This window comes from Haemaphysalis longicornis, unplaced genomic scaffold, assembly GCF_048455015.1.
Source record: "Haemaphysalis longicornis isolate Haplotype H1 unplaced genomic scaffold, Haemaphysalis longicornis Haplotype H1 scaffold_7, whole genome shotgun sequence".
Classification (NCBI taxonomy): Eukaryota; Metazoa; Arthropoda; class Arachnida; order Ixodida; family Ixodidae; genus Haemaphysalis; species Haemaphysalis longicornis.
In genome coordinates, this window is record NW_027526422.1 from 193,710,280 (window position 1) to 193,729,817 (window position 19,538).

The 19,538-nt window shown below is 48.7% G+C and overlaps 1 protein-coding gene across 1 annotated transcript in view; it reads left to right on the forward strand.

Moving 5' to 3' along the window:
• The first annotated feature begins 6,229 nt into the window (after positions 1–6,229).
• The window catches only part of LOC144145668 (high-affinity choline transporter 1-like), a 38,519-nt gene continuing 25,210 nt past the window's right edge, over positions 6,230–19,538 (forward strand). Inside the window, exons 1-4 of the mRNA XM_077677334.1 lie at positions 6,230–6,521; positions 8,671–8,778; positions 10,527–10,682; positions 18,628–18,776. Coding sequence (XP_077533460.1) covers positions 6,329–6,521; positions 8,671–8,778; positions 10,527–10,682; positions 18,628–18,776 — 606 coding nt within the window. The 5' untranslated portion in view covers positions 6,230–6,328. The remainder of the gene's footprint in view (positions 6,522–8,670; positions 8,779–10,526; positions 10,683–18,627; positions 18,777–19,538) is intronic.

Consider the following 19,538-nt stretch of genomic DNA (forward strand, 5'->3'; position numbering starts at 1 on the left):
CTAGGCGCGAATCAACCCCGCCATCGGCACGTCGCCAGGTGCAGCGAATTTGTGTCGGGTGCTCTGGAACAACACACACACGGATACAAAAATGAGTGGTCAAAGTCAGACCCGTTTTGGGGGCTCTTAACGGAAATGAACATAGCAGCGCGTAGCGCCCCTGTCGTGTCCCTTTCTCGTGTCCCTTTCTTTTTAGCCCCGAACTGCCCATTAAAAGAAAAACAAATCGACTCGTTTTTTTGTGCTGATGGTTCAGTCATGCAATATTTTTGAATAAATGTGACCAGTAAAACACGTATTCAAAGAAATTTCTACTGGATGCGTCAAACCGCTGAAGTTCACGGTTCATAGATTTGCGGGACGTCTTATTTGGGGAAACCTCGCAGTTAGCAGACACAATGTAAAAGGCCCTCACTGCTGCAGGTTCCCTTTATGATGATGATGATGATTAGTGGTAGCCTCTTTGTAGCGGAGTGAGAACGTGCCATCTCATAGGGACCCCCCACCGCCTCCTCCCCCCTTCATTCGCCGCTTCCAGGCGCACTCCAGGTCTACTCCCCCCCCCGCCCCCCCCGGAAAAATATAAGAAGTCTACGCCACTGCGTGGACCTTCCCGGTCGAGTGAGCAGTGGATGGGCGGGTACGCGAAATGAAAATGAGATGATTATAAACAGTGAGGAAGTCCATGCCGCCACGGATGAAGGGTATGAGCTCGATGCACCACCACCCAAGAACAGTGATGCCCGCCAATGCCGCTGAAACGCCAAAGGCCCTTGGAGATGCGTCGGTGTACTCGGCGGCGGAGCGGCATAGTCGTCAGTTATGATCACGGCGGGTTACATTTCGGCTGGTCGCGGCGGCTCGTCGGGGACACGGGGCTGGGGACGTGGACGTGTCCATGAAACTCCGTGGCTGGGGCAAGCCAGCGCAATCCAGGAACCCTCAGGAAAACGCATCAGGAGCAGAGGCGGGCAATACACACAGAACACAAATAAGCCGGAATGGGAGTAAATGGCTTGTGTCATAACTCAGTACCAATTCGGAGTTTTCAAAACTCCTTCCAATGGGAGTTTCGCCTTACTCCCATTATTTCGGCAGTTTTTTCAGTAGCATATGGGAGTTTCATTTTACTGCCACTACAATGGGAGTGTATTGTTTCCTCCAACTGGGAGTTTTGAGGGGGCGCATTGGGAGCAGTGTTGACCTGCATTCGAGGTTTTTTTGTGTGTGTGTGTTTTTGTGTGCTTCATATATATGCGCTGCAGTGGAATTTATTACGGCATTTGGGAGTTTTAATAAGGGCACAGGCCGAATTTTTATTTTTCGTTGGGGATCACGTAATTTCTAGTCTTTTTCTGCTTCAAACGTTGAATGGCGAACCATGAAAAGCTTGTTTTCTGCACAGTCAATTTATTTCATAAAAATTAGATGAATACGATATACGTGTGAACACGTTAATAAGACAATAAAAACACTGAATCAACAAAACACCTACATCGAGAGCACAAGGTATCTTGGTAAGAACTTTATCTACTACAACACTCCTCAACGAAAAAAATTTAAGCCATTTGCAAACAATGAGGTCAGCCTGTCGTCCGTGCGCTGTTTGCTTGCACCTGCCTCCCAAACGCTGACGTTGCCGCACCCCCTGGCACGTTCTTCTGGAAGCCACAGCAGCACATTCATTAGAGGGATAGCAAAACGCTTTAAATCTGCGGTAACAAATACATAAGCATATTGGGCATCTGACCTGAAAAAAAAAAGAAACTGCACTGTAAACACGCCGAACTTGTCACTCTTGTGTCCAACTTTCCGTAATGTCTGAATGTTTGTTTAAAGCTACGCAAAATTGCACTTCTGTCCGAGACACCTGCGCTCACTAGTTCGTCAAAACGAAGTGTTCTGCTGTTCAAAAAGGTGCGCGACCCTTGCGGCGACCAACTTCCCAAAATGCTTCCTTTCCCTCTTTTCCTTGCGTGTAGTGTTCTGGGAACGAGCTTCAGGTTTTACCCCCCGCACTGCCCCTCTCTCCGCTCACCGAAAGTTAAGGAAAAATTTCGGTCGGTGTGACGCCTGCCCCCCCTTCAAAAAAAAAATAAAATAAGCAGTCGTCTGTCGACTCTACAGAATGATCCCTCGAATGGCGTTTGCTCGTTACATTTACACGCGCCTAGCGTACGGAGAGCTCCCACGGGGCCCCGACCTTCTCCCTTTCCAGTGAAAGTAATTAATCGCCGGCGGCACGCGGCAGTCACCCTCCTCGTAGCAGGCGCGGCTGGCACCACACCTACTTCTCAAGAAAAGCGGCCGCCCTGCGACGTTTGACCGGCCAACTTCAACCTCGCTTGCCAGTAAGCCACACACACAGCCTAACAAAAACACCTAACAGCCGTCCAGAGTTCGGACAGTGTTCATTCTGCTTGCGAGTGTGAATGAGTGAGTGTTCTGCTCGAGACCCGCGCAAATACGCATTGCTTTCACACCGTTCGGCCTCCCCAATGACGTTCCGGGCATGGTGTCGTCTTTCACGCACAACGCTCACCTCCAGTGGCGGAGAATCGCCCGTGCAGTGGCGCGGGAAACACGTTGAGTTTATTTGACGCTAGAAGGGGCACAAGTCTCCCAAAATGTTGCGTACAATAAAAAACGTGAAAATCTTACCTTCAACCACCTCGCAGAGTCACAACCGCGTTGTTTTTAACGAGGCACTCTCAGCGATCACTGCATTTAGGCCTCGCGTCGGCTCGCTGGCGTATTCCGTCGGCTCGAAGGTCGGTGACACGGAGGCGACGTTGCAGTCCGTCGCACGTCAGTCCAGGCTGGTTCCACAATGTTCGCAACGAGCTTCGGTTGTTGGGAAGCACTTCACATCCGTTCGTCCGGCCGCAAGTTCACACTGGCAATAAATTTTCGGGGACGCTGGAGCTCACACCACACACGACACCAACTGGCAGCCATTTTGTAAGGACGCGTAGAGGAGGAAGGGGTGAAGGAGGAGGAGAAGGAAATGGAGGTGGCGTGGGAGTTTTTAATACTCCCATTAGGACAAACGCAGTAATCACAGCCAGATACTGCGTTTTGTGAAGAGGTACAACCGTGGTAAATGCGCTTACGACGGCTTGTGGCCCCCGTTGTAAAATGGCAGTTTTTCCACCATCATACTACCACACGTGGGGAGCAGGACGCCTGTCGTGAGGAGTTTAAAAGACGTATTGCAGCCAAGAAACTCCCATTCAGGCTAACTTGTGTTTTGTGTGTACTTGCGTGTCGGTATGGGGATGTACCCCGCACGGTCCACCACATGGAGGAAAAAAAAGCTTAGGAGAGGCCCCCAGCCACCCCCAGCTATCCCCGCGCATTGGCAAAAGTGTAGAGGAAGTCACGTCTTTTCGGCGGCCATTGGAAGTCGCGTTAGCAACGGCGTCCTAGCAACAGCCCGCCCGCCGTTCGCCAGTCATGGAGGAAAGGCAGCGCCTGCCTTGCCGTCCGACTGCGAAGATTGCTGCTTCGCTTTGCTGCGCTGTGGTCTTGCGGAACTCGAAAAGGATGCTGCGAGTTGCGACAGCTGCGCCTTTGTGAATATGTCATTTAATTTCTACTTGCAAGTGCACCTTGTACCGCGTCAAGCTTTTGCTCCGGTCGCGATCACGACGCGCCTATTGAAGTGCAGATATCGTGAACGCGCCGTCCCGTCGTACGCGCGGACACCCGCCAGGTAGACTTTCGGGAAGTGATACACGGTGTGCAGTACGTAGGCGACTTGCAACCGAACGATTCGCAACTCCATTTTTTGGTTATCGCCGCTGCAATATATAGTTTGCTAGGCCGGCAATGCGCGGCAGTGCCTTTGCAACTGTTACAAGGTAGATTCCCAGTTGATATAATTCCATCGTCCTATTACCGTAGTAGGTGTCTGTCTGTTGACTGGAAGAGTACTGGATCTGGAATCTGGATCTTTTTGTGGTCTCGCTCTGGATTTCGCTTTTCAACGCTTCATACTGCGAGGTTAGTGTATGAACGTTTTCAACTGATATCACCTTGAATTTATTGACACTGAGACAAGTTGAAACTTGGCGAAAAAAAGTTTATTGACGCCACCCACCCTCTCATTTTTTTTACTCAATAAAACGTTTTGCCTCCTCCTCCTCCTTCTTCGCAAAAAATTCTATCGAAGGCACGCGAACAACGGTAAAAACATTCCACAATTTTTTAGCGTGAAATCTGCATGAAGTACTGCTTACCTATATATATAGAACGGCCGTTTAATTGACTAGTCATCTCTGGGATTGCCAGTGAAACTGCAACGCAAACTTGGGAACTTTCCAGTCCGGTAGCCGCACGGCGTTCGCCCACTGTTTGCGGCGTTCTCCATCGCTTGGGAACCTATAAACGGCGGCGACTGCAAACAAAGGATGAATGCACACCAATGTACAGCAATACTTGTCAGCGGAATGATGCACTAACCGGTGGAAAGTGACGCCCAATTCCTTGGGTACCGATCGCGACTTGCAGCCTGGCACCGAGCATTGCGGCATTGTTAGAGCGAGCCGCTTCGCAAACCTCCTGCGGCCACACTGAAGACGTGTAACAGTGTAACCGCGCGTTTAGGTTCACGGTCACGCGCTGCAAAACGGCCTTCTACCTGCCTATCAGCTGATTTCCGCCGGCTCGGCGCTGGCAGATGCAGACGAAAGAGAGGCGATACAGGACGGAGGAGGCGGAGAAGGTGCACCGAGAGAGAGAGACAAAAAGAGTCCGCCAATGGCATGGAGGGCCAATGGTCCGCCATTCGACTTACAGAAATGGCGTTTCCGGCTGCGCTGGGTGTGACGTCAGGGCCTCTCCTAAGCTTTTCTTTCCTCCATGGTCCACCAAAATGTTACGTGGCGCAGGACGAATGACAGGAACAATTGTTGAATGTGAAGCGGTATATTTACATGATGGCGTTCATCACCGCACCAAGCAAAACCACGCCCACGCAAACAACTTCGTCCTCTTCGTCTTCTTTTCGTGACAATATTATCACTTTTTTGCGGCCAGGCTCAACTTCCCAGCCTGTTCATGAGCCATGCCAAGGACAAGTGGAACACGCCTTCCCGGTACATGACGGAACGCTCACTGAAGAGTGGAGCGCCTATACAATGGCGCCAGATTTCACGATGATGATTATGTCTGAATGTTAATGGCGCAATGCCAAATAGTGCAAAGAGCACCAAGGGCGCCAGATTTTACTATGAATATATTAGTATGACACTCTATGATGCTGGTACCTAAAAGGCGGCCACTTTCAAAACGTTGCATTGCAAAATTTCAGGATCGGAACAAAATGACGTCGGCCGGGTGCTGTTTTGACGGTTCAGTAAATTCTTGTAGAACTTTTAAAAATTAGCCATATTTTGATCTATTTTATGCCCATTAATAGTGAAGTATTCTTCACAATTTTACGTCTGTTTTTGGTCATGACAAGGAATAACAGAAAATTTGTGTTTTTTTTTGTTAACAAGTTTCTATGAACAAAAAGGGAAAGAAAATTTATTCCGGTGACAGACATTGTATGTAAAGGCTCTGTAAATTTACACAATTTTGAAGTGCGAATGCACTTCTTAAGCGAGCCTGAAGCGTCCGCCGCCGTCCGCATAGCAACAGCTGCGGGTGCGCGCGCTCCTCGTCTTCCTTGGCAACGGGGGGAGATGGGCGCGCGCTGCCTGGCCGCTGACATGGCACATACCCACGTGGGGGATTGGCCAGGAATCTCCTCGTCTTCCTTGGCAACGGGGGGAGATGGGCGCGCGCTGCCTGACCGCTGACATGGCACATACCCACGTGGGGGATTGGCCAAGAATCGGGCGTGAGAAGGGCTAATGCACCCGCTTAAAGGAGTACTGACACGAAATTTCAAAGCTGAGATCCGCTCTAGCAATCAAGTACAACGACAACACAAATAGGTGTCTGTGAATAAATGCATCTTTCTTTCTTTGTAGTTGTGTGTGTGTGTGTGATCTCTCTTTCGCGAACATTACCGAACCGCGCAAATTCAACTCGTGCATTCGCACTTTCACATTCTTCCCCTCGGGGAAATGCGGGGAATTTTTTTACACTGAGCTGGAATGTGGCTACCCTGGAGGATGAAGAAGAAGAGAAAGAGAAAACGTGCACTGCCCGAGCAGCGCGAGCCGACGGCCGGCATCCGCCACTCACGCGCTCGGTGTTCGAACCGGACGGTCACGTCTTGAACGCAGCTCTTGGGCCCACAGGAACACTACGCGACGCCTCCCTCCCCCCTTCTGCGAACGGCTTCCCCTCCGACCCCGCCAGACAAGAACTGGCCATGGCGATCAACATCCCCGGCCTCATCGCCATCGTGTTCTTCTACGTGGTCATCCTCGTGGTCGGCATCTGGGCGGGCCGCAAGAGTAACCAGGTGCGCCGCGGCACCGGAGAGATCACCATCGGCGAGCAGTCCAACATAATGCTGGCCGGCAGGAACATCGGCCTCTTCGTCGGCGTCTTCACCATGACAGGTGAGTGGGGCGACTAGGGATGCCTTTTTTTTCTGAGTGGCACGGGTACCTAATTGGAGCTACTCCCGTGCAGCGACGCGTAGTCTGAGGATCTCAAGAATGCGGACGAGACATCAATTTGCTAACTATGTTTGGCAAGGCGTGGCTTAACATGGCCATGGGATGGCATAAGATTTCTTCAATGAATTTGCCGGAACCGCTTATTGGCCACACTGTACAGTGCAACAAAATCTCAAACTTTACGCATTCGAGTGAACGCAGTAGCGCTGGCCGAGCGAGGTTACTCAGTTTTGATGTGTGCCGTTGTCGGTTGACGCGTAAGGGACGTTGAAAAATGGAGGCTTTCCGGAAGTACAAAGAATAGCTTCCTCCCCATCTTCCCCCTTCACTGTTGTCGCGCTGTCAGGAGTAATGGCCATGCCGCAACCAGCCGTCTTCGATATCAATCGCTGTTCGTAAATAATGCCCTGTAAGCTCACGACCACACAGCCGGTCTAACTATGGGGTAAATGGGAAGCGGTGTTAGGAGCAAACGTTTATGCGCAGTACTTAGTCTTTGTGCTAAATTTGGTGCTCGTCCAGACCTGACGCGGTGATACTGCATACTAGCAGTACTAGTATGCGCATAGCAGTGATACTAGAATGTGGAAAATGCCTTACTTGCATAGCCCGCCTCCACCCTGGGAATTACTATGTGACCCGCCGCCGTGGCTCAGTGGCTAAGGCGTTGCGCTGCTGTGCACGAGGTCACGGGTTCGACTCCCGGCCGTGGCGGCCGCTTTTTTGATGGAGGCAAAAAGCAAAAACGCCCGTGTGTGCGAGATTTTGGCGCACGTTAGATTCCGAGATGGACAAAATTAATCCGGTGCCCTACGCTACGGCGTGCCTCATCGCCGGTGTAGCGTCGGCGTGTTAAACCCTACAATCAATCAATCAATCAATTACTATGTGCTCTATCTGAGCCACGCCCTTAAAAATAATCTGATGATTACGTAAGGAGAGCTAAATAATACGAACATTGCATACCAAATTAAAATATGAAAATTGGAAGGCAAGAGTACAACGTGAATTAGCAGTAGCTCGCCTGAGCGTATGTTCGTGGTTCTTGACTAAGAAAGCTAGTGTGTTGAGATTTGAGGGAAATCTTGTACAGTGAAGCCAGTTGCATACTAAGATACGGTGGGTTTTCTACCGGCTCGGGCGCTAGACGCTGACTGCTGCATTTTCAAATACTTCTGGAAAACTGAACACCAATGAGTCGTCAAATTCGTTAAATGTGGACTTAGTCGGACAGCCTTTAAAATTGAACGTTTCAAGTGTGCTAAACTGCAGTTCGGCTTACGGGGGGCAGAGGGGGAGGGGTTAAGTAGCTTGTCGAGAAGCTTTATTACTTGCTCTTTTATTACTGCTTGCATAGCAAATTGCATCATAATTACCTGCATCCATTATTCGTCATCCACGACACCTTGTAACGTGTCGCATGCACGGGTAAAAAAACTGGGTAATCCAAAACGTGATCACGATATTGTCGTGTACTCTGCCCTTTCGTAACCCTGTTGACATTTGTCTTATAATCACTGAAAAATAAGTTGAACTCTTTTGTGCTTTCTAGTTCGAATTCCCCGCAGCACTTAGCTCGCTCAGCTGCAATTTGTGTCCTCATATTTTTCAATGCAATCCCTGTCCTTTGTACCTCTATGTGGTTGTAGTCCGACGTCTTTTCTTCTTTAAGACTGCATTTCTTTATTTCAGAACCTTCACAAACAATGCTAAAATTTTGAAAGTAGTCAGCTGAATGCAGCAACTCGAAAGCAGAAACTTCGCAATTTCAAGAAAACCATGTCAAACTTTTCATTCTGCAAAGAAAAATAGGGGGAGTTTCGGTTAATTTTTTCTTCCACGTTGCTTCAAGAAATTACTCCGCTGTTGTTCACTGTTTTGGGCGCACACACTACGTTAAAATCGTTATGAACATTCAGCCGCAAGTAAACGATTCTTGCACAGCATTTCGCATTAACTACTGGATACTTTTGTTGGCTATTGTTTGCAGCTTCTGTCCTATGGTGCTCCTTCTGTTTGTTATTGCGTGCAAGTTTTAACAGGTAGCAGCAAGCTGTAATTCCTTCCTCACTCCTGCGCCATTTTGCAGCGACCTGGGTGGGCGGAGGGTACATAAATGGCACCGCCGAAATCGTCTACCTCAGTGGGCTAGCCTGGTGCCAGGCCCCGTTCGGCTACGCGCTCAGCCTGCTCATCGGTGAGTACACGGCGAGGTTACGTTCCACTGCACACCCGGTAGCCTGTGGATCGTCCCGGATCGTCCGCGGACTGCACGAGACGCCATCCGACGCTCAATTTTCCCATGTATTCCTATGGGACTTGCGGTCCGAACGCAGTCCTCGGACTACCCGCAGAGCGTCCAGGGCTGGTATATCGAGGATGCTCAACGTATTGTCCGATTTAATACTGCATTCCCAAGCTTAGGTCTTCAAACCTTCACAGATAAATGGAAATTCGACCTTGAGCAGTGGGTTTTCTGTAATAACACTCACACTCGGCTAACTGGTGCGCATTAGGCGCAACTAACACAACAGAGTAAACAAACCAATGGGGTACGAGCAAAGCAAGTGCGCAATTGATCTGTGAATCTGTTCGTCTGTTCTGTCTTTTTCCTTACCTATGCGCTTATTTCGCCGCCTAATCATGTCTGTCATCTAACCCAACAGGGGACACCCATGACACCCCATCCCCGAACATGTCTTTGCACCGCACTTGTGTTGTCGGAAGAACGCGGAGTGGTGAATCACATACACAGCAGATCCATTTTCACCGTATCATCGAAGCAGTGAGAATGGCTGATCGGCCCCGTCTGCAGTTTTGGACAGGGACCTCTCCCCATTACTTCCAGAGGTCTCATACTTGTGACTTGCGTTCTTCTTGGTGGCATCGCACCTCGCTTTTGGGGCGCGCACGGATTTGTCCACTTTGTCACGTGGGTTCAGGATGGTGAGCTGCTGATGGGGGACGCGTATTCTGCAGGTGCGCAGCTCTTAGGAAACGAAATGCAAGAGAAGCATAAAGACAACGCAAACTTTACCTCTAATTAATATATTGCCTCGTGGAAATGAGTCTCAAAGATTCATGAACATTAACCCAAATATATATTGAAGGAAGTTTGTAAGGAAGGAGCAGCGCACCAGCTTCGTCTCGGCGTTTATGAAATTAAATGTCGAACTCGCTCTATTGCCTGATAGCCGATCACAGAACATGTCTTGTGGAATTGCGATAACGCGTGGGGAATGCTCGTAAATCAAAATACAGTGTTCACTGGTTTTAGTGTCGTAGACTATTTCACAGAGAATTGGGGGAACACTGCAACACTAGCTTATCTTTAACTCGCTCGTTTCCGTCAAAATTTACATTCCTTAGAGAAGCACCGAGATTCTATCGCGTTTCTCTTTGGGCTAACTGTGAACAAAGCTATTTGTGCGATACAGAGCGCACATTTCTGATCTTTCTCTATTGCCTGATAGCCGATCACAGAACATGTCTTGTGGAATTGCGATAACGCGTGGGGAATGCTCGTAAATCAAAATACAGTGTTCACTGGTTTTAGTGTCGTAGACTATTTCACAGAGAATTGGGGGAACACTGCAACACTAGCTTATCTTTAACTCGCTCGTTTCCGTCAAAATTTACATTCCTTAGAGAAGCACCGAGATTCTGTCGCGTTTCTCTTTGGGCTAACTGTGAACAAAGCTATTTGTGCGATACAGAGCACACATTTCTGACCTTTCTGTATTTTAAACGTCAGCAGTGCACCCAATCTGTGAAAACTCAATCTGAGTTAGGATTTTGAATCCACGGTTGAGTCACTTAGGTTAAGCGATAATTTCTTTCACTTCCAAGACGTCAGCGGAATAGGGAAGCACCTCGCACTTTAATTCGCCAAAATGAAGCCCCCATCATATAGTGCATATACGCAACGCACGGCCTACCTTCCAGGCGGCTACCTGTTCGCCGTGCGGATGCGCAAGGCGGGCTACAAGACGATGCTGGACCCCTTCCAGCAGCACTTTGGCGCCCGCATGGGCTGCCTGCTCTTCATTCCGGCCCTGTGCGGAGAGGTCTTCTGGTCAGCCGCGATCCTGGCCGCGCTGGGTGAGTACATTTATACATATGTGTACACTGAAAGTGAGAAGCTGGACGCAATACGTATATCACGCCTCCTGTTTTCGCCACCGCAATTTAAAGCCCCGCCAATGCGCCCTGTGAGATTTACGGGAAACAAAAATGTAGCTGAAAGGATTATTGATCCTGCTTTGGTGGACAAGGCAGATGCATTTCTTCCCTATTTATTCAACTCTATTCAGTGGGGTGCTGAATCTTAAGGAAAAACGAAAAATCAGCCCTTTTCTTAAGATAAACAAATTTAAAATGCAAAACTTTCTCCGTTGCAACGTGAGTCAAAGTCCGAAATCCAAACTTCTTCGACAGTGTAAAAATGGCGCTATCGGATAGACATCGGCTTCAAAGTGCAAGGGACCCGGGTTCTATTCGTACCACAGGAGCCGTTTCTTAAATGTGGTGCTTGATATGCGTTTTGTGGAAACCCACTGTGTGGCTTGGTTTTCTTGTAGCGCGTTTTTGAAGTAACGACGGACGGCACCAGGGATGCTTAGAAAGCTCTGTTTAAAGGTGTAGGCTTCAAGCTGGCTTACGAAAACAATTCGTGTTGTGAACATTTTGCGTATCACCTTTGACATAACTGCATGTTTGACAAAACTGCTCGCAAACGCTTTGACGAAATGTATGTATGTATGTATGTATTTATGTATGTAAATATGTACATGTATGTACATGTACAGACATGTACATGTGCATTTGCATGTGTGTGAATGTATGTACATTTACATACATGTAAATGTTTGTATACATACATACATACATACATACATACATACATACATGCATGCATACATACATACATACATACATACATACATACATACATACATACATACATAATTACATACATACACGCTTGCATTCATGCATACATACATACATACATACATACATACATACATACATACATACATACATACATACATACATACATACATACATACATACGTACATGTATACATACATGCATACATGCATGCATGCATATATGCATACATACATACATACAAATGCATGCATCACATACATACATACAAATGCATGCATGTATGCATACATACATACAAATGTATGCATGAAGCACATACAAGCATATATACATACACACATGCATACATGCATGCGCATACATACATACATACATACATACATACATACATGCATACATAGATACATGCACACATGCATACATGCATGCGCATACATACATACATATATACATACATACATACATACATACATACATGCATACATGCATACATGCATGCATACATGCATATATGCATACATACATACATGCATACATACATACATACATACATACATACATACATACATACATACATACATACATACATACAAATGCATGCATGCATACATACATACATACAAATGCATGCATGTATACATACATACATACAAATAAATGTATGCATGAATACATACAAGCATATATACATACACACATGCATACATGCATGCGCATACATACATACATACATATATACATACATACATGCATACATACATACATACATACATGCATACATAGATACATACATACATACATACATACATACATACATACATACATACATACATACATACATACATACATGCATGCATGCATACATACATACATACATACATACATACATACATACATACATACATACATGCATGCATGCATGCATGCATGCATGCATGCATACATACATACATACATACATACATACATACATACATACATACATACATACATACATACATACATACATGCATGCATGCATACATACATACATTGTACATACATACATACATACATACATACATACATACTACATAGATTGCTGCGCCATCTGCAGCCAGCGGGCGCCGGCTCGAGGCTCAAGGCACGGCCTTGAGGCACAGCCGATCACGGAGGCCATGCTCAAGGAACTAGCGTGCTAAGCGCGCTTTGCGCATGCCTGTCCTTTATTAGTTGCGAGGCATCTCTGATCACTCGCTTGCCCTTGTTATGGTTTCGATATTCACGGCAGCCGCTGTGGCGCAGCGTAACCATCGCCGTCGTTCTGCTATCACCGCTGCAACAAAACACGTTGGCAGCGGCCGCCGTTTGCGCGGTGCACAACTTTGAATAAATCTTAATTTCCAAGTGATGCATTGGTCGACGACTAAATTTATTTTGCAGGAGTTATTAGGCTACCTGTTGGAAACTGCGTCTGGGGACGGGGTTGCATAGGAAAAAGTCCCGCCACCAAATTTAATATTGTGGCAAAGCAAACTTTCTAGTGAATATTGCGGCAAAGCAAACTTTCTTGTTTAATGTAGATATCATGTAAAAACATCACACTGAAATTGGCCGCGCGGATGGCGTTAGCAATTCGCCGAAGCACATTTACTTCCCAAAGTTAGTTCAGAGGGAAGGTGTAAACGATAGGAAATTCCCGTATGATGTCAATACATGACATTCAAAGGAGGAGGTATGGTTACAGAAAATGGCGGCAACTCTCGTTTTGTCGGAACTACCCCAGACCAAATTCTATAATAATTAGCCGCGCAGATGACTACAGCATTTTGCGAGCCAGTTTCAGCCCGTGCTTGTCTTATAGAATAAAACATTAGTCGGTATTGCTTCTATTCACCTGAATAACTAGGCAGCAAGCGGAACTCTTACCTACAACCTGCTTCTTTCGTGACCTTCTTGGATTCCGCCCAGCTCGGCTGGCCATCCTTGATCACAGACTGGAAGGGCTCAAAATTTTTCCCCAATGCTTTTCACTTAAACTTAGGTGTGCGGACTACCTTTTGCAACCGGTGCACCCCCTACTCATCATAGCAAAAACTTTGCGGACGAACTGGAGTATTCGCTCGGCACTCAACAGTTCTGAGTTTGTTTTCTCTTATAGCGGATGCCCGTAGAAGTGCTTCGCACTCATCTGGGTCTGTAATTTATTGAAACTTGCCCTCACCACTTGCCACTTGCACTCGCGGCACTGCCTACTTAGCGGGTGACATGTCTTCTGTGGTCCTCCGGAACGTGGGGTGGCGTGGTCCCAGAGCACGCACCAACATTAACTGTTGTTGTAGCGAGATGAGCAGCGAACGGCAATTCAGGGTCAGCTGACAGTTCTTCGCTGCTTGGAAGAAAAAGTAGTATATAATTCCTGCTCAACCAGCAGTGGCCAGTGGTCAACCAGAAAGATAACATTTATTCAAAGTTGCGCGCCCCGTAAACGGCGGCCGTGGCCGACATGTTTTGTTGCAGCAGTGATAGCAGAACGACGGCGATGGTCACGCGGCGCCACAGCGGCTGCCGCAAATGTCGAAAGAATATCGCGCGCGCGAGGCAGCAGAGATGCCCCTTAAAGGAGCCATGAAGAGAAAATGCAAGTTGGTTTTATTCGAAAGATTTCGTGTTTTATAGTGCCCCCAGCGCTTGTCCGGATACAAACGGTGCTTTATTCACTGAGAAATTAAACAATTTAGGTTAAAATTTTGATTTTCCCGCTCAATCGTGCGTTTTCGTGATCCCAAGTGACATCACGGGAACCGACCGCTCTGCAGCCTAGAGTACCTTCATTCACGCATCCGCCGTACAGGGTAGAGACACGTAACGCTGGCGCCGCCATGTTCGGTTGCTCGCTCGCCGCCGAAGCAAGTCATTGTGTCAAAACCGCGCTAAAATTATCGCCGCAACGTGGTTTACTGAAGAAGTTTGAATCATATTGTCTGTTTCGCGTTGCTAGGTCTCGTGGGAAACGAAAAGAATAACGCGTTGAGCCCGTTGGCCCAATTGCGGCGGCACGGGACCGTTCAAAGGTTGTCTCCACCCTGTAGCGGTGTTGGTTTGTTCCCGCGTTTCTTTACGTTCCGTAACCTAGATGGCGCCACCATACCGTGGCAAGCGTTTGGTTTGTTTTTGCCCGCATTTAAACCTGGCTTGTTTTTATTCTGGGAGAAAATATTCGTTCCCTGAAACAGTGCTCGCTCGACAAATGGGGTCACGTAAGACACCGTTGCTTGCGTCAATCGGCCAGTGTCGTCTGAGACAACCCCAAGCCCCGTAGTGCTGTGCAGCTAAACCAAAGCATGCTGTGCGCAGTACGAACAGCAGAACGCATCAGTACTTCTATGTTTACATGTGCTTTCGTAACTTCCACTGTTTGTCCCATCATTCTTATTGCTTTGTAAAGAATGTGCCCTAAATTTAAGCGCAAATCGCTCGTTCGTCTAGTTTGTAAGCTCTACCTAATTTGCGTCTGCTTCTGCCAGCCTCCGCCAATCGCAGAGCTTAGCCCATGTGACATCACAGGTTCTGTTGCGGGAAATGAGCTGGTGGGTCGCATGACCATTCCCGTTTTTCCTAATTATGTAGCTTATTTGAGCGAAGTTTACGTTAAAAGTGGTGTCAGTATGATTCTAACGAGACAATCTTTTGAATGAACCAAACTTGTGTTTTCTCTTCATGGCTCCTTTAACTAATAAACGACAGGCATGCGCAAAGCGCACCTAGCACGCCAGTCCCTTAAGCCTCGACCCGGCGCCCGCTGGCTGCAGATGGCGCAGCAATGCAGTTTTGCTCCGCTCGGCCACGCGCTGAACATCCCGCAAACGTTTGCCGGCGACTGTACGTCAAGGAAAAAAGTTCCGGATACGGGGGCTTGCATCCGTCTCAGCCGGAGTTTGAAGTAGGTAATCGTGTCTCACCGTATCAAGGGCTCTCTGCAGATCTGGAGCCACCAAGAGCTCCAAAACCTGGCGGAGCGGCCGTGCCTTACGCTTAAAAGCTGCCTTAATCAGATGTATGCTGTCATTTGTGCACAGCCCCTTGCGAAACATGGTCTGGCCAGGGTTAGTCTCGTTTCGCCTACTCCAAACGGCGGTTAAGTCTAGTGAGCACCATTCTTTCCAGCAGTTTGCACAGAGTAGCCGTGAGTGGCATGGGTCGAAGTTTTCGTGTCGGTCAGTAGGCTTCCCGGATTTAGGAATAGCGTGCACTAGAGTGGCGCCAGTTGTCAGGCATGAAGCAGCTTGTCCAGACCATGTTGAGCTCCTCCAGCAATTTTTTTATGTGCGTCCAGGTTTCGTAGATGCCGTCCTTGCCTGGTACACTTCTTTCATTAACTGACTCGAGTGCCACTGCGAGCTCCGCAGTGGCCAACAATGAGCCTGAGCCTCCTCTGGAAACCACGGGTAGTTGGTCGTATATTGATTCTTCGCCCTCGTCGCTTGCATTTGTGGCTTCGGGAAATAATGTGGTTGTCAGGCTCTTTCCATGCGTCGCCAGTACGGAAAAGTTCGTTCAGCTCATAAGTGCACATTTGGGGAGAGCGGCAATTCCACTGAAGCACGTCGGGGTTTCATGAGTCTCGAATTGGAAGCATTGGTGGAGGAAGCGGCACACCATCAGCGATAGCGTCTTGTGAGCGGCTGTTACTCACTGGAAACTTGGCCATGCTACCATGGGCTGTAGTTGATGCAGTAGTCGTGGTTGCGGCATTGTGTTTGCTGGAGCTGCAATTGTTGCTGCTGCATCTGCTCAATGAAGCGTTTCATCCACGTCGGCGGTTCGCAGTCATCATTAGCCGAACCGTGAGGTGACGGCGGGTTCTTTGCATCTTCCGGCAATAAGAGCCTCTCGGTTGGCTTTTAGGACGAGTGACTCAGAGGTGGAGTCGTTCGAAGCGGCCCCACCTGTTCTTGTTCCTTGATTCTTGTTTGCAACTGCCGTATCCGGCGTCATCGCGTTTTGACTTATTCTTGGTATTCGTCTTTAATCTCCTGGATCTTCTGTTGAAGGTCCAACTCCGCTTGTTCGCATTTGCGCTATAGCTGCGCAAGCTCGAGGCTAGGTCGAGTGGCGACTACATGTTCCGCCACTCACCGACACCACCTTGTCGTGCTGCTGTGTGATGCCTGGTTGTCACAGCTTCTTGAAAATACTTTTTTTTCTCCGAATGTTCTTGAGCGCCCGTCTGCATCTGTTAGGTGAGCGCCCTTTACCTTCCATCTCAACGCAGGAGTCGCTGCTCTCGAACCAAGCAGAGACGGCCTTCGTGTAGTCAGTGACGTCATGAGTACAGCTGGGCTTCGTGTTAGCAAAGGGTGTCACCAGGCGGCTGCACGAAATCTTCTCCGCGTCTGTATTCTTTACTTTTGATGACAATCGGAAACTGATGCGTGACGTCGATCATTTCCTTAGTAGCGAAGGGGCGCTGGAATGCAAGTCGGCCTCTGCTGGTTTATCCGCCAACTGCCATGACTGCGAAAGGCGACAACGGCTGCGCTCCTGGCACTCTCGGATCTGCAATAATCTTTTCTCCTCGTAGGCTTTGTTATTCGGGCAGGTAGCATCGACTGCGAGGTCGACTTACACTGCTTACAGTACAGTATCTCTGGAGTACGAATAAGGGGGCATTCCGCACTTTCTTGCGTGTGCGACTCATTTCTACATCCCTAACACACGGACTGCTGGGCTGGCACGTGATGTTCTTGTGCCCAGGCATGCGACACCTTCGACAGACGAGGGCTCTGGGTTGATACTGTTGCACCCGTCGAGTCTGCCCCCAACATGTGATTTTCGGTGAAAAACTGGTGCGGCTAAGGTGATAAGTACCATGCCACGGTGTCCCATCGCTCGGGCTGCTGGGATGTCGGCATGTTCACACTGTAGCACTGTCATAGGCGTGTTATCTCGACTTGTCGGTAGTGTTGTGGAAGATAACCCCTCTAGATATTTGGTTGTTAGGAACTTGGCATGATCTCAACGATAATAAGTCGTGTGTTGAGCGGAATGGCTCACATTCGCAGTAGTCGTAGCGCCTGAACCTCTGGTTCTCACCAGAGTGGTGTTGGACTGCCAGCAGGTCTTGATATTGAGGAGTGGGAGCAGTTGCCTGTCCTGGGCGGTGCTGCGTATTCCCCTCTAGAGATCCACAGGGATATCCTTGTCCCGTCAAGGATCGAGGATTCTTGATTCTTGCTCACCCGGCTCGAGGCGGATCACGTTTTCGCCGAGCGCGGCACGAGCCGGCTTACGCGTGGGGCTTCTCTGTTTTGTAGTTGTGGGGCTCGTGGGTATAGTAATACCGAGCATTTTATTGGCCCCTTTAAGCCACGGTGGCCCAGGTGTCCTCTAAGAGATCCTTGGGGCCGGGATCCCGCGCTGGGTCGATGGGCCCATGGCACCGTACTAGATGCGACCGTGGCAGTGACTACGTCGCTGATTTGAAGTACCTGACTGAAGGTGGAACACTGCTGCTCTTGCTGTAAGTGGGGTCACTGCGGGCTCGATTCCGTTGAGGTTTGCCTCGATGTCGTGGCGGCGGTGGGCGGCAAGGTTTAATCACACAACTTCGCCAGCCTCGCGTTCTTTTGTGATACGTTTCGAAGTCGACTTCTCTTCCCGTTTCTTTTTCCCTGGGGTGAGCTCGTCGGGTGAGTGGGGTTTGGATTTCCCCGTGTGTCTCCGAGCATGAGTCGCTGGAGCCCGCCTCGAAATCCTGGTCTTCGGTGGACGTCGCGCAGATAGGTACCTGTGGTTGGTGCGGTCGCGGAGGCCATCGGTGCTGTTAAGAGCCGAGCGAGCGAACGCCCGCCGCATGACGCACTTCGTGCTCCAGTCGCATTGCCGTGTTTAGCTTATATCCTGTGCGATGATGACAACAATCCCGTAGCCATAAATGTGACACACGGGACCATAATTTATGGTCGGAGTTCACCGGGCCTTGGTAACGAGCCAGTTGAGTGCAGGCGTGTGGCGAAATAGCGCAGAAATACGCAGAAAACCACGAAATTCCACGGAGCTTAGAAAAACTGTGCTTCACAGAGCCAACGCCAAACCGGAAGTGCTCATCAACTAAATAAAAATCCGCATTTTATCAATCGCGTATAACTTCGTGCGCGCTTTTTGCAGGCGCTACGGTGGAGGTTATTATGGATTTGCAGCGAAGGGAGTCGGTGATTGCGTCTGCCTGCATCGCCCTCTTCTACACCTTCACCGGCGGCCTCTACTCGGTCGCGTACACGGACGTCATCCAGCTGCTCGCCATCTTTTTCGGCCTGGTATGGGATTTCTCTTTTGTACTTGAAGCCATTAGGGTGCGCAATAGGAGCGCGCAAGCTGCGCCCTCGGGGGCCGGAAACTTTCTCTGCACTCCCCCTTTGCAAACCACCGGCCACTGAGGCCGCCGCTACGGTTAGAACGCAATGCAAGGACGAGGAACGGTCAGTTACATTTATTTCAACGAGCTCAAACTGGAACATACGCAAATAGTGAGCAGAAGTAAAACTATTCTTATCCGGAAACATTGGTCAGCCGCAAAAAGAAAACGTTTTCAGGGAATGAAAAACTGAAAATAAAACGGTGACATGTCTCACTACGGCCCTCCCATTGGTCACCGGCTTTCCGTGAAGTAATGGTTGGAGGAGAGCTCTTTTTCTTCTTGCAATAGATTAGTGGTTCAGTGTGGTCTTTATGAGGGAAAACTTGCATAGTCTTAACTCTGCAACTTCAACAATGACGGGAAATGTCCCACCGCTAAAATACAAGGGCGAACTGAGCGGCCCCCTAAGTAATTGAGGGGGGAGGCCGAACCCCCCTCACCCCCTCCTCTGTGCGCACCCCTCGGTGCGTAGTTTCTGGTGTCAGTTTCTTGAGAGGTTTTCTTGTGATGCCACTTTAAATCTGCTCAAGAAGTATACTGGCATTAGTGCGGCAAGAAAACAAAACTATGTAGTAAAGATGGCTACTTGCAAGCCAAGAGGCTAATACTTTCGCCATTGCAACAGCGCGGCCGCTATTGTAAGACCTTACTAGTTTAATGC